The sequence below is a fragment of the Lytechinus pictus genome, chromosome 5 (assembly GCF_037042905.1).
Source record: "Lytechinus pictus isolate F3 Inbred chromosome 5, Lp3.0, whole genome shotgun sequence".
Lineage (NCBI taxonomy): Eukaryota > Metazoa > Echinodermata > Echinoidea > Temnopleuroida > Toxopneustidae > Lytechinus > Lytechinus pictus.
The window spans coordinates 26555837-26571891 of record NC_087249.1 but is presented as its reverse complement, the minus strand read 5'-3'; the positions used below and the strand labels follow the sequence as shown (position 1 = coordinate 26571891).

The following is a 16055-nucleotide window of genomic DNA, read 5'->3' as shown; positions in this document are numbered from 1 at the left end:
CCACGGAAATAAAAGAAAGGTGTTGGTGGCGCTAACACAAATTTTTAAACTAGATTCTGATTCATCGTAGACCCTATGCGCGATTCCAATGATTGTTTGATAAAATATAGATCTAGTTACCAATAAATGCAAAAACTTCAAAAACATACTTAAAAACAAGCTGCTCCGACGATCCTTTCCTACTATGGTCAAAATCACGCAAACAACAATCAAAATGTGAATAACTCTAACAGTCTCGATTCAAGTCAACAGCGTATAATATGAAATTGTACAAAAACTCAACAGGTTGTACCTTATGTAACAACTTATAGATGAAGTATGCCATCTTTTGACAAGATTATGAAAGGGCAAGAGGAAAAAAAATGCTGAGCGCCTAGAATCAACCAGCAATACAAGCTTCCGATGTAAAAAAACAAGCGTATAAATAACATCGCGCGCCCTCCCACAGCTCAGCTCTACCTGATCATACGCGATAAATCCGGATATGACATCGGACGCCACATATGTGTTTCAAATCTTCTTCGGCATCAAGATAAAACTAAATACTATTTTTATAGAAAGACCAACACCAGGGAAATTGTGGCTTCATATCTTTCGGTAAGTTTCATAGGAAACATTAAAGTTTATAACAGTTCGTAATCTAGTGTCTAAATAATAAAAAATTCCATGGAAGTTTTGCGGGTGTTGTGCCTTGTACTGTTCTGTGCACGACACCCGGGTTGGATCCTTGAGTGCATCCATGGCATGGATGCACTTGCCGTCGTGCAAGGAAGGTGGGAGGCACAGCGCATGCAATACTTTCATGGGATGTTGGGCAATTTTCGGATTTGGCAAAATAAAAAGACACTATGTTCAAATTGTGATATAATACCAAAAGATATATAGTTCCTTCCGTTAGCTTCTGAGCATTCTGTTCGAAATTTATCTTGATCTTGTCGTTGGTGACTCACACCCTTGAGCCAGCAATTTTTAGCCTGAAGAGGGCACGTGATTTGTATTCATATCAAAGACACTACAAGGGAAAGACTAGGCACTAAAATTTTACACATAAATCATATCAAAGACACTACAAGGGAAAGACTAGGCACTAAAATTTTACACATAAATCGACGCAAAGCGTTAAGTTTACCCGAAGTCGGCAAAGTATCCAATCTTTTTATTGTTTAGACTTTGATGGAAAGTTTGTTGACACATGTACACGAACAAAAGCTTGCACTGCTGGCTTTGTTCAAGGCGCGTAGAATTTTCTATTTTCTGTTTCATTGCTTCGAATGTTTTCCAAAAAGTGTTATCGTCAGCAATAATTATATTAAAGTACGATTTTTAAGTTATTGCATTTTATCACACAATCATAGGAATTGCGCATTTAATGAATTTAGACATAATCATAAAATACAGACGAGCTGAATTCAGGTTGTGAATTGTATTAGCACCACCATCGAGCTTTCTTTTATTTCCGTGGAAGAGACAAGCAAAGCACCTTTCCAGGCCTTGCTCTTTTTTATGTGCTTTTTATATAAAAAATAATTACAAAAATAAAAACTGATAGATGCTCACCGGCAAGGCTCACCGGAAAGAGCCCTGGTGAGTAGCAGAACGAGTTTCGGCAAACATTATTCCTGTTATAAAGCGATGTTAACCGACAACTGAAAAATCAATTGTGTAATCACATTCGTAGTGCAAGGTTAGTATAGCATACTAACCTCGCAATACGTGTAAGTGGAAAGACCAGGGCCTGGGCCCGGGAGGACCTAGGCTAGAGAGTAAAAATCATTCACTAACATATGCTTACTCTCCACAGAGCCAGGGATTGCGTCTTATTTATGTGCATGTACCGCGAAAAAAACTGATTTTTTTTTTCGAGGGATTAATTTTTTTTCGCGCTTGGCTGCTTCAAAACATATTCACGGGTTCTTGAATTTGCGCTGTACACTTCATAATCACAGTGTCACTTCCTTCCCATCTGTGAATTGTTTTAATTAATATTTCAGCAACAAAATTGTATTTTCTGATCATAAATCTAGCTCTAAAGCGGCGTAATTCAGCATTGTTTTGATCCAATCATGAGCTTTTGTGACATTTAAGCGCAAATTTTCTTTGTGGGGCGGACATCAGGGAAGGCAAAACGGAGGCACTGCTCGCATGGTAGGCCTATGGACGGCCAAGCACAGGGTTAGGACTGGGGGGATTACAGGGGATTATGCCTATTCAAAGTTCACAGGTTCAATCAACAAACCTGGGTTTTTAAAAAAATGGGTAGTATCATATGGTATTAAAGTTACCCCCAAATCTGTGCATACGCATATCTGCGCGATTCTAATAAAAGAAGATGATCACAAACTATAAACTATTACACCAGCAATACATAGATCTAGACCTATATTGATTAAAGGTCAAGTCCATCTCAGAAAAATGTTGATTTGAATCAATAGAGAAAAATCAGACAAGCATAAATGCTGAAAATTTCATCAAAATTGGATGTAAAATAAGTAAGTTATGACATTTTAAAGTTTCGCTTATTGTTCACAAAATAGTTATATTAGTCACATGCAAATGAGAGAATCGATGATGTCCCTCACTCACTATTTCTGTTGTTTTACTGTTTGAATTATACAATGTATCAATTTTTTGCAGATTTGACAATAAAGACCAACTTGACTGTAACATAAAAATGTTAAACAATGGTAATTCCACATGTTCAAGCCGAAATAAAACTTTGTTTCACAGGACGATGAAGAGAAAATTGGAATATTTCATATAATAAAATACAAAAGAAATAGTGAGTGAGTGATGTCATCAGTTTCCTCATTTGCATACTGACAAGGATGTGAATAACTATTTTGTGAAATTAAGCGAAACTTAAAAATGTCACACCTTTCTTATTTTACATCCGATTTTGATAAAATTTTCACTGTTGTGCTTGTTGGATTTTTCTCTTTTCATTCAAATCCACTTTTTGTTGGAGTGGACTTGTCCTTAAAAAAAAACGGTGGAAAATGTGACAGTTTCAAAATTCAGCTTATTTCTTCAAAATCCCTGAATCATGTATACAGTGAATAGGTGCGCACTGCAGACATGGGGCACCATTTGTTTGTTTAATCTCTTCCAAGAAAATAATCTATTCAAGATTTTTATGATATTTTGACACACACACACATAAGGATATAAGGAAAGAAGAAACAAATTTTTTTTTAGTAATCCAGGGCCCGTCTCATACAAGTTACTGTTATGGTAACTTTGCGATGCAATGGTAATTTGCACTTGCATAGAATCCATGAATTTGTTTGGCTAATGATCACCATTACTATGGTAGTTACCCTTGGATAGAAGAGTTACCATAAATTCAAGCAACAGGGTCCTGAACCATTAAAAAATTGAAATTTATACATATTATATTATATTACCTAACATGTGAGTCAGCTGCTCGTATATGGTGTCACAAATCAAAAACTTAAATTTCTGATAACTTTCTTAATCTGTAATGTGCTTTCCTAAAAACCTTCACTTAGTTTTTTGTTATTTTTCTGGTATTTTTACAACAAACTTTTTGTCAGGGTGAACTTCCCCTTTAAACACCTGACGGGTCCTTTGCCTGGAAAAGACAGCATTTTCAAGAACTTTGTGAGCAACATTTTATAAATTGTTTAAGAGTAATTTCAGAAACAGACCAAAAGTTTCAGTCTCTATTTCCCTGGTTGTTCCAATGGACTACATCTTACTCACTACAACTTCTCCTTAGACTGAAGTCATTCTTGCACTCTGTACTGAGACCTATATATGTACCCAAAAATTAATTATTGATTTTTTTTACTGTGAATACAACATTTTTTCATCAAAATATAAATTTATGAATGATTAAAGTCCTTAAAGGGGAATCCAGCCTTGGCCATAAAATGTTGTGTTGGGCAGGAGAAAAATAAATTAAACAGAATGGTGAAAGTTTGAAAGAAATCGGACAAGCAATAAGAAAGTTATAGCTGCTTTAAAATTGAGATCACTAATACTATGTAGATTTCAAATTGGCAACTGGGTAAGTAAATTATGACAAGGGGCAAGGACAACTTTCCCATAGGCCATGTACTTTATTATCAGGGATTTGTGGTTTTCTCCTAAGTACTCATTCCCCTGGGGCAGTAATCTAAATATAGCCCAGATAGTATATTGTTTTATGTCCTCATGAAAGAAAATTATAATTTGAAATAAAACTTTTGGGAAAAATGACATTTTAGCCATAATATGTATTGGAGTACATGGAAGAGTAGTCCTTGCCTTACATCACTATGACATCCCATATGCGGCCAATTTGAAGTGTCCATGGGTATAGTGATTACCAATATTTACAACTTTTGAAAATTCATAACTTTCTTGTTGTTTGTCCAATATTGTTCAAACTTTCACCTATCAACTTGTCTGATTTTTCTTTTCCTTATAAAAACACGTTTTCATTTGGGTTGGATTCCCCTTTAAGATAATAAAAATCTTGTTATCAACAACATAATGGTGCAATTTTCTAACAAAATAATAATCACTGAAAATCAGGGGAGCTTTTCACGAAAGTATTTGTCAGACATTTTATCCAACAAGTCCTGTTTTATCTGAATGTTATTGTAGTAACATTGCTTCTTGAATCAAATTCAAGGAAAGTTGTCAGATCTGACATCTTGTCAGACAAAATGTTGTTGAAAAGCTCCCATGAACCCTGGTTTTTAGGGGAATAATACATTGAGTTTATGGGGCATAGGTCCCTCGCACTGTGTGCGAGATGGCTAGCCATCTGTGTAGGAGGAGAAACCAAAAAAAAGGTAAAAAAAATAAGTTGTCTATGCCTTGAGAATAGTTGTTCAGAAATCACATCTGGCAGGCTAAAATGAAGCTAGCAATGGTTGTTAGCAGATATTAGGACATTGTCTATTTGTTAAGTTGCATTAATAAAAGAAGATCAGTTTGGCTTTAATAATATTAGACTCTGCATAAAGCACTCAGTTTGCTTATATCTTGTGCATTATGGACAACGTTATGGACTTTATACTTATTTGCAAGATATGCGAGAGGTAGCGCAATAAATGCATAAGAAGCATGGTCTGCAATTGAATTTTTTTACTGTTACTTATAATTCTTTGTTCTCAATACAAAGTGTATCAATATGTATAGGCCTACTAATTTCTTTCTTATACCAACTATTATAACCAGATGTAAATGAGTTTAGAAGCAAACTGAAGAATGGCAGCAGGAGGTGGAAGCAAGGAACTTAAAGCTGCTATCAAGAAAGCTAAAGAAGCCATCAAAGTAAAGGATTATCATCAGGCTTTAGAACATTCGAAAGTAAGTCAATTCATTTCAATTCAATTCAAATCCAACCCAAATGCCAATTTTATCTACATAACTAATCACAAAAACAATTCATACACTGATGGAGTCTATTTCATATGTTTCATGGCCAAAGTAATATAGTTGCTTAACTTGACTTGACCAGTATTTGTTTACTTTTGTTGAGCAACCACTTTTTCATGGTTAAATTACTTTATTGTACTCCTATTGTTTTTCCCCTCCTGACTAAACAGTGAATACTTACAAATAGTTTCAAATATCACCATTTACTTAAATCTGTATGACATTCAAAGTCAGGTAAGTTTCTAATTTGCTTCATATGAATGGATATACAATGAAAATCCATACTTTTATTGTTCGAAATAGAAATATGTCAAATAAAAGAGTGATAACAGTGAAAGCTTGCATATGCTGATACATTCCAATATAAGACAAATGTGTTTTTTTTTTCCTTATTACAATACGTTACCTTGATCATGGACCGAGAGATTTGACTTTCTAAACATGGAATATGAAATACTTAGATGACCGCATCAGCTCTATAGTTGTCAATTTGTTGCCTATGAAATATCCAAAGGTATGAAGTATTCCTTTCCATTTGTTTTTTTCCCATAACTGACACTGTCAGCATGCTTTGAGCGTGGATCCTAAGCATTACAATGCCTTGATATTTCTTGGTAAGTCTACCACTGAGCTTGGACAGGGAGATGAAGCAGAGAAAGCATATAGGAAAGCAACAGACCTAGATCCCAAGCAGATTCTAGCATGGCAGGTAAGCATATAGGCACCCATCTGCACTAACTATAATTGTTAATGCCCTTGTCACATTGTTCTGTGCAACCCTCGTGTACGAGTTGTGGGTGATTGCCCGCAACTCACTTGCAACAAAGTTTTGAGCTGTCCTGCGTGCACTTCTATGGGCAACTGCCTGTGAGAGACATGCAAGATACTAAGGGCTTTTAGGAGCAGTGAACGTGAACGACGTAGCAGTCCTCTGATCGTTCGAGTCAACGTCGTCGTCTGCCCTCGTTCACTACAGATGCGAATACTTTAGATTTCACTCGACTTGTACGTGTACGTACGTCCACTTGAAACAGCGCGATAACCAGCGGGTCATGACACGCTGCCCGACCCGGAAGATCTGGCGCACCATCGACCGGCGACCCGGTCGGGTGATGAGAAGGTGCAACTTGTGCACATGTGCCCTTTCACTTGCTTTGATTCCTTTTTACGCGAGTTAGGATATATATCGATGTATATTTTCGAGATCAGAAAGCAATTTCAAATATGATAAACATAATGCATCGTACAACTTACATTAATTTTGTGAAAAGTCACTGAAAACTGTCTTTTAAAAGGGAAAGGTTGATCTTCATGCTGGGTTTGAACGGTTAAAATGACGTCACTCACGTGCACGTCGTCTATGATTTAGGAGAACCGCAAAATGGATGTGGCGAGGTTCTCGATTTTGATAGTGGACGTGTGTGAGGACCTGAGGCATATGGCAGGCCAAAAAATGACGTCATATCGTACCAGTCCACTATGTGGACGTACATTTCTAAAAGTGCTCACTATCAATGCCAGCGACCTGTTGGTAGCAAGAATAGTCACCCGAAAGTCACATGCAACGCTTGCATGGAATGATGTGACAGGTCCTTTATAAGTCAGTGAGTGCAAGGTTGAAGAAAACCTGTATTAAATATACATCTAGATGCAAGCAATACTTTGCTTAGAATTTTGCTGTCTTATGATAATGAAGGGAATTGAAAAGATTTCTACAATATGCTATTCATCAATACCCTTTCTGAAAAAGATTTTCTCAAATGTACAAGAATTTTTGCAGCATAAAACCTGCTGTTGTGAAAGGGTTGGAATGACTCACCTCCGTCATAAGAGCACCGTCTCTGGATGGGACTCCAACCAATGAATTAAAGGGGAATCCAACCCAAATAAAAACTTGTTTTTATAAGAAAAAGAAAAATCAGACAAGTTGATAGGTGAAAGTTTGAACGATATTGGACAAACAACAAGAAAGTTATGAATTTTTAAAAGTTGTAAATATTGGTAATCACTATACCCATGGAGACTTCAAATTGTCCGCATATGGGATGTCATATTGATGTAAGGCAAGGACTACTCTTCCATGTACTCCAATACATATTATGGCTAAAATGTCATTTTTTTCCAAAGGTTTTATTTCAAGTTATATTTTTATTTCATGAGGACATAAAACAATATACTACCTGAATTATATTTAGATTACTGCCCCAGGGGGAATGGGTACCACAAATCCCTGATAATAAAGTACATGGCCTATGGGAAAGTTGTCCTTGCCCCTTGTCATAATTTACTTACCCAGTTGCCAATTTGAAATCTACATACTATTAGTGATCTCAATTTTAAAGCAGCTATAACTTTCTTATTGCTTGTCCAATTTCTTTCAAACTTTCACCATTCTGTTTAGATTATTTTTCTCCTTCTCAACACAACATTTTATGGCCAAGGCTGGATTCCCCTTTAAGTAAAAAAGAATAACATTTTGTCAGTTTTGATTTGTGTAATGTGTGAGTTTACAATCTTTCTTCCCTGCAGAATTATAAATTTATTTTTAAGTGCAGTGTTTTGTCTAATTGTGTGTGACACTCTGTATTTTGTTTTATTCACTCAGTGTATTTTTCTCTCTTGTCTATTGTGTGTCACAGGGACTGGCTGCCCTCTATGAGAAGATCGATACCCCCCAGAACTCAGAAAGCCTTGTGGATGTGTATCAGGAGCTAATGAAATTATCAGATGATAAGACAAAAGAAACTCAGATTGCTGAAAAGCTAGCAGACATCTATCAAAAACGTAGCAAACCTTTGCAGGTAATGACATGCCTGTCACAATGTAGGCTTCTTAAAATATGATTATCATTCTTCAATTTGTGTTGACGTTTTTGTCAGATAACACACCGATAATGAAATAGTTAAAGGTCAAGTCCACCCCCGGAAAATGCTGACTTGAATAAATAGAGGAAAATCAAACTAGCATAGTGCTGAAAATTTCATCAAAATCGGATGTAAAATAAGAAAGTTATGACATTTTAAAGTTTATTTTTCACAAAACAGTGATATGCACAACTAGGTGAGTCAGTCGATGATGTCCATCACTCACTATTTCTTTTGTTTTTTATTGTTTGAATTACACAATATTTCATTTTTTATAGATTTGACAATAAGGACGAACTTGACTGAACCATATAGTATTAATCAATGCTAATTCCACATGTTCAGGGATGAATTAATCGTTGTATCACTTGACAATGAGGAGAAAATTAGAATATTTCATATTTCATATAATGAAATACAAAAGAAATACTGAGTAGATGACATCATAGTCTCCTCATTTGCATACCAGCCAGGATGTGCATATAACTGTTTTGTGAAATTAAGCGAAACTTTAAAATGTCATAACTTTCTTATCTTACATCCGATTTTGATGAAAACTTCAGTGTTATGCTTGTTGGATTTTTTTCTCTTTTTATTCAAATCAACTTTTAGTTGGGGTGGACTTGTCCTTTAAAAATATTCTTTTCAATAAATTGTTGGAAAAGAAAATGTGTCTAGGTGGGGCATTCTGCCCCCTTTGCTGTGTAGATGTTATATCATAACTAGAACTGTTATGAATGCAGATGCAACTATGAACTGCTATGAATACAGATGCAAAGTAAAATTAGATGTTAATATACATTTGGAATTAATTATACAGTTATAAACTCGGTCAAATTCTAGTAGTATAGAATTGATTTCAATGAAAATTGACCTTTTAAGCTCATTGTTTGCTTGTAATTCACACTCATTAACATGTTCCTGATCGACCATATAAATAAATGTGTTCACTTTCTATCAGGCATGTGAAGTCCTCCATTCCTTGATCCTGAAAGCTGAAGACATTGAATACAAGATTGAGAAGTGGAGCAAGATAATACAACTCCTATCAAAACAGTCATCACTTGACGAGAGCAATACCAACCTGGTGAGTAATGGATCTTAAACCCTATGGTCAGCTTTCTGAACTCTGGTTTAGTTTAAACCATGGTCTAAGTCTGGGCTAATATTATGGAAAGCCATGAGTGTCAAAAAGTTTGTTATAATTAAATTGTAATGCTTCTTGTGTTTACTGGGACCCTTCCCATTTTTTAATAGTGAAGAAAATATCATATAATGTTTCAAGGACATTTTAATGATTTAAACGCAAAATGTGAGGGTCAATTGATCATCCACTGGGCCACAACGCTCCAACTTATCATCTAATTAAAGAAAATGTTGCGTTGTCCCCTGATTTCCTGTGGCAAGGTGCCTGTTAATGAAATATCTGCTATTAAAATGTCCCTAGGGCCATCCCTGCCTACCAGGTGGGTGTTTCATAAAGCTGTTTGTAAGTTAAGTGTGACTTTAAGAACGACTGGTGAACATTTCTTGTGATAAATGATATTCGCCATTAAATGTTCATTGGTGATTATGTAGCACGTAAGAAAGGTTCACCAGTCGTTCTTAAAGTCGCTCTTAACTTAAGAACAGCTTTATGAAAAGGCCCCCAGATACCCACTCACTGTATGTATGTCTAGTGTAGCAGATTAAAGTCAATGTCTTGCAAAGAGGTATGGTAGCATGTTTAGAAACGGGTGGATTGAAACCCTTTACTGTTTCATCAGTGGTCGAGAAATTCCTCCATTAAACCATGGCATCTCTATGTGAGGATTACAATTGTTCAGTTTTCCCTGCTATGTATATTTTCTTATTGAAATGAATTCAGGGATGCTTTCCTTCTACCCAAATTACCTTGATAATTGTTTTTCCTTCAGCTAAAGGAAGCATATACTGTGGTCATGGAGTCAGGCAACATTGAAAATGAATCACTGAGAGAACTCTACAAGGGATACATTGACTTACAATTTAAGGTAGTATTTGGTTGTTCCTGTATTCTACTTAGTGGAATACTATGATTATATCATTTTTCCTAAAAGTATTAGTAATAATCTGATTATTCATAATGTGCTTATATCAGATTCAATTAGTCATTCCCTAACAGAATGTATGCACATCCTCTACTTCTGGGTAGTATTCCAGCCAATTGCCTTTAAAGGTGCACACAGTGCTGGACAAGCTACGATGATTGTCACATCCTACCATGTACCCATTTACCACCTGGGTGGAGAGTGGCACAGTGCGGAATGGGATTCACACCTTGTTAAAGGCCGGGGTGGGATTCAAACATATGACCTTCTAATTACAAGGCGAGAGTCAAAACCAGTGCACCACGGCTCTTTCATTGCTCATCCATTTGCACTTTATGTTTGATTGTTTACACATGACAATATTGATATTGTGTTTATTTGTATTTAAAAGTTATTAGATTAGTCTTTTTTTTATATCAATACTTGTGACATTTTAATAATTTTAACAATTAGTTTCAACCACCTTTCATACCATTTACTGATATTTCCTACTCACAACTATATTTGAAGACTCCATGTAGGATTTTTAAAAGCACTTTTCATGTCATCTACATGTATTACCGTACTTCGGCAAGGTTTTATTGATCATGATTGCAAGTTGCTCTATTCAGCCCACAGAATCGGCCAATTTTCACTTGATTGATATCTTTGTGTGCAATCAAGTTCCCATGAAGTTTTTTGGTAATCTTTCCACTCTTTGATCATGCATGTATAAAGGCTACCGCACACCTTACGACTGTTCGCGATCCGATTTTGGAACAAATCGCATTTTGCTCATTTTCTGAAAATGTGAATGGAACATATCATTTTATTTGATGTTTAAGTTAATCAAAAGAATGCTGATATAACCATTTTGATATATTGCAAGCCTTTATTTCGGAGTAAAGGCCAAATTTGTTTCAAATCGTAGCCAATCGTACGACTGCTATGACGTCATTACGACTAGATACTAAATTCGCTTTTATTCTAAGAAGGATGATAGTATAGTTACAGATTTGAACATTGGTATTCTTACGATGATTTCGAACATTACACAGTCAGATATTCTAAGTCTCAATGTTAGCATCAAATTATACTACAATTTATTCTGAAATCGGGTCGCAGACCAATCGTTAGGTGTGCGGTCGCCTTAAAACATATCACTTTGACTAATCTTTGGATGATTTCCTAATGAAGTTAAACCCACATTATGTTTTACTCTCTTTAGGACAGGGAAGTTGATGTAGGTGTGCTAAAGGCAACATGTTCTAAGATGTATGAAAAGTTTCCATCGGAGATTTATCCCCTGGAGAAAATGACGGAAATGATTCTGATTGAAACATTTGGTGAGTTTCAGTTTTCTTTGTATATTTAATTTGACTACCGGTATAATGTATACATTTGTAAGAGTTTGAAGAGTTATATCCTAAATGCTTAGCATTGGACATCAAACATGTTTGAGGTCATGAATTGTTAGTCTTCTTATCTTTGCTTTTAAATTAAGTTCTCTTTTTATTGCTTATCATGGTAAAACAATTACTACATTTATATATCATCTATAAATTACTGAGAATAACTTATTCTTGTACATTTTGGTGTTTTCTTTTCTCCCAGCATTGAAGACATCTGATGACTGGTCAGTCTATGGTCAGTTACTTGATCTGGATAAGGACAATGTATGGGCAGTTATTGGTCAAGGTCAACTTAAACTGACCAGTCGAGATTACAAGGCAGCTAAGGAGTATCTCACAAAAGGTGAATATTTACAATAGTGCAAGTATGATCATTGTTTCATGCAACATGTGGTTTATTTCCGAGATAGATATTTGGTATATACATGTACTGTGTGTGATAAAAATGAGTTTCAAGAGTACATGTATGTTATTTATTTTCTTTACAAATATTCCGATGTTTATGTATAGAATTGAATCAGAGTTCATTGTAACCTTTTGTGGAAGAACAATTAAAATTGCTACGTATATTTTGCAGGAGACATATTAAACATAAACCACAATGTCTTTACACAGAAGAAATAGCAAGAATTATTCAGAGGAAACTGAAATTCCAAGCATGTTCAGAGACATTTTTCATCTTGCTAATTACACTACAAATATCCTGATAAAAGTTTATAAAAGTGATAATGGGCATGAAAAATAATATTTCTTTTATTGAATACAGTATGGATATCATAATTTTCTTCAAAATATGCCATGATATATAAAATCAAATTTGATGTACATAACCACATGAAATTTTACCCTGGTGTACTGTATATCATACATTTAGAAACTTTCAATATGTGATTAAATTGTGGTTTTTTTCTTTACAAATTTGATGTCAAGATGCTGTTGTTTGCAAACTATTTTTTCTCTCATCCTAGCATCACAGAAGCTACCTGGCTTTCCACTCAGTTGGTTATTCTTGGCTCAGTGCCAACTCAGTCTCCATGATTACCAAGCAGCCAAACATTCAGCTGAACAGGGTATGAATATTCATGTATATGTAAATAGATGACAGTATAATGATACAATCTCAACAGGCTATGAATATTCATGCATATGTAAATAAATGACAGTATAATGATACAATCTCAACAGGCTGTGAATATTAATGTATATTTAAATAGATGACAGTATAATGATACAAACTCAACAGGCTATGAATATTCATGTAAATAGATGACAGTATCATGAAACAATCTCAACAGGGTATGAATATTCATGTATATGTAAATAGATGACAGTATAATGATACAATTTCAACAGGGTATGAATATTCATGTATATGTAAATAGATGAAAGTATAATCATACAATCTCAACAGGCTATGAATATTCATGAATGTATTGATATAATTATGTAGATAACAATTGAATAATACATTGTGCACTTAAATATTCTCTTTGTATGGAATTATTTGTCTTTTGAAAACTAAAATGGGTGATGTACATCTAGGGCCTCTGTCCAATACAGTATGTTCAGGACAAAAGCAATGGTGTATTGCATACATTAAAAAAAAAATTATTTGAAGGCAACTTTGTTTTCCCAAGGAATGAATGCTCTATAATCACATCTCTTATACTCCATTTTTATACAAAGTCCCTTCCCTCATCCTCCCTCCACTTCTCGGTTGATTCGCTTTCGTGTTGAGGATCACACACTGTGACAAAATTGTGCCCATTCTAGATTGTGCTCCCCAAACTAAAAGTGTTTTGGCATGCCTGCTGTTGCAGATAGAAATGTCTCCAATGATTCAAAGAAAAATAAGCACTTAAATTTTTGCAGATTCTGTAGTAAACTTCTCATTAAAAAACAGAAGTAGAGAGGTAGTTATGAAATATGTGTTATTGCATTCCCTCTACTGGCACTTCATAGGTAGAAGAGTCCTGAAGACCTTCAACCATCCAGCACTCAGTGAGGCAGTAAGATTGCATGAAGCATTTAGAATTCTCCAGGGAAAAGCTTGCATCGACTCAGGCCTTATGACAGAGGGCCTAAGGGCTGTGGAAATATTTAAAAAGGTACAGTAGAGTTAGCTTTTTTTCACATTTGCTAGAAATAATTGATTTTTTTTAAATGTACATGTGATATATAAATTGGAGTTCACATGTAATAAGTATGTCAAAATATGTGTCTTATTTGTTCAAACTGAACAAAATTAACTCTATCACAGAATATTCAAAAACTTGATAGCTTTAGGTATGTTTTTAATGTAATAATAATTGTTTCAATAACTACCGTTTGCATAATTACCCTCTATCCTATCCACATCATTATCTATCATATAAAATGAACGTGTGAAATAAACCAAGAAATGTATCTTTTTAAATCAAATCTCCTGGGTGTATTCAGGAAAGGTGGGTGTTATTAATTTATTTTTTCATGATGTAGCTATTTTTGATACAACTAGGATTAAGGTTGTATGATTTACATCAGCAATCTTACACCATTACTAGTATCAAGATATTTTTATTCATCAGGAACCTCCTTGCTGGTGTCCTCCAGGGAAGTCTCTATTGACCACCCCTATCTCAAGAATTTCAATCACTTAGGAAAACAATCCTCTTCCTGTATGATGTAGTGATGCCACAAATTGTTGTTAAATCAGTTGAGTTTCCTCTTGGCATGTTTCTTTCTCATTGATCAGCTGCTACCTGAGGCTATCGATAAGGACTCCATATACAAGCTGTTAACCTTGGCACATCTTCTTGTAGGGGACTTTGCAAGTGCACAGCAGGTTTGTTTCAATTTCATGATCTAGCTAACACACATCAATGAATTTTATACACTACAATGTTGATTTGTATTCCTGTTTATCTTGTCTTTCGTGGGAGTTTTGGCTTCCATGTAACATGGACCATGACTCTTCAGCACCATTGATAGTGCAATGCATGATGGGCCTGTGATCACCTGACCAAAGACATGTAGTCACCTGACCTAAAGCCTGTGGTCATACAATATGTTTCAAATTGTCAGAATTTTGATGTGTTGTGCTACAATATTCACTACTCTGTCTCTCAATTATAGTATTTTAGGGCTCGCATATCTGCCTGACTCTAATGTTTATCTGCAATCCACAATACCGTTCCATAAAGATTGCTACATAGTAATCTTTTTGATAGTTGTAACTTCAGGGCCTGTTGGGTAAAAGGTATTTAAGCTAAATTTTTAATGAAATCATGTATTTACATGTATGTATGGTTGTTAGACACATTGACATGCAAGAGCATCTCTATTTGAACAGTCACATCAGCACGTCTTTTTCTGTTTACTGCAATATATCCCAATTCTAATAAGTATGCTTATTTCATATAAGTGGACATATTGATTAATCTGTATTTTAAATAGATTATTGCTATTGTATTGGTCAGCTTTTGAGCTTTAAAAAAATACTGAAGAAATTAAGTATTCTTTGTCAATAAAATGTATACATTGTGTTGCTTTTATTAGAGGTTGTTATCAAACATATTTTTTTTATTTCCAGAGCTTTGAGATGATATCTTCTGATCAAGATGAAAGTGATACTATAGCTTTAGGTGGCTGGTTAAAGTTTTATCAAGGGGAATTTTCTGATGCCCAGGAGAAGTAAGAAATACAAAAGTTTTATTTATGAAAACTCTAATCATGTGACCTATGAAATTGTTTTAAATGAGTAACTTTTGTCCCGCCTCCATAGCAGAGCGAGACTACATGTATAGGCGCCGCTTTTCCGATGGCAGCGTCGTCAACATTGAAATCTTAACCAAGGTTAAGTTTTTGAAATGTCATCATAACTTATAAAGTATATAGACTTAGTTCATGAAACTTGAACATAAGAGTAATCAAGTATTACTGAACATCCTGCCTGTGTTTCAGGTCACATGACCAAGGTCAAAGGTCATTTAGGGTCAATGAACTTAGACCATGTTGGGGAAATCAATATTGAAATCTTAACCAAGGTTATGTTTTTGAAATGTCATAACTTAAAAAGTATGTGGACCTACAGTAGTTCATGAAACTTGGACATAAGGGTGATAGTGTATCATTGAAGATTTTGCCTGAGTTTTAGGTCACATGACCAAGGTCAAAGGTCATTTAGGGTCAACAAACTTTGATAATGTTGGGGGTATTTGTGGATTTATAGATCTAGTTCATGAAACTTGGACATAAGAGTAACCATGTATCCCTGAATATCCTGTGTGTGTTTCAGGTCACATGACCAAGATCAAAGGTCATTTAAGGTCAATGAACTTTGGCTGTGTTGGAGGTATTTG

General features: G+C 35.0%; 1 protein-coding gene across 1 annotated transcript in view; it reads left to right on the top strand.

The window, feature by feature from the left end:
- Nucleotides 1-527: 527 nt before the first annotated feature.
- LOC129262198 (tetratricopeptide repeat protein 37-like) overlaps nt 528-16055 on the top strand; it is a 49635-nt gene continuing 34107 nt past the window's right edge. Inside the window, exons 1-12 of the mRNA XM_064100124.1 lie at nt 528-597; nt 5191-5322; nt 5957-6100; nt 8031-8192; nt 9217-9342; nt 10172-10267; nt 11532-11649; nt 11918-12058; nt 12684-12785; nt 13678-13823; nt 14450-14539; nt 15287-15387. Coding sequence (XP_063956194.1) covers nt 5221-5322; nt 5957-6100; nt 8031-8192; nt 9217-9342; nt 10172-10267; nt 11532-11649; nt 11918-12058; nt 12684-12785; nt 13678-13823; nt 14450-14539; nt 15287-15387 — 1328 coding nt within the window. The 5' untranslated portion in view covers nt 528-597; nt 5191-5220. The remainder of the gene's footprint in view (nt 598-5190; nt 5323-5956; nt 6101-8030; nt 8193-9216; nt 9343-10171; nt 10268-11531; nt 11650-11917; nt 12059-12683; nt 12786-13677; nt 13824-14449; nt 14540-15286; nt 15388-16055) is intronic.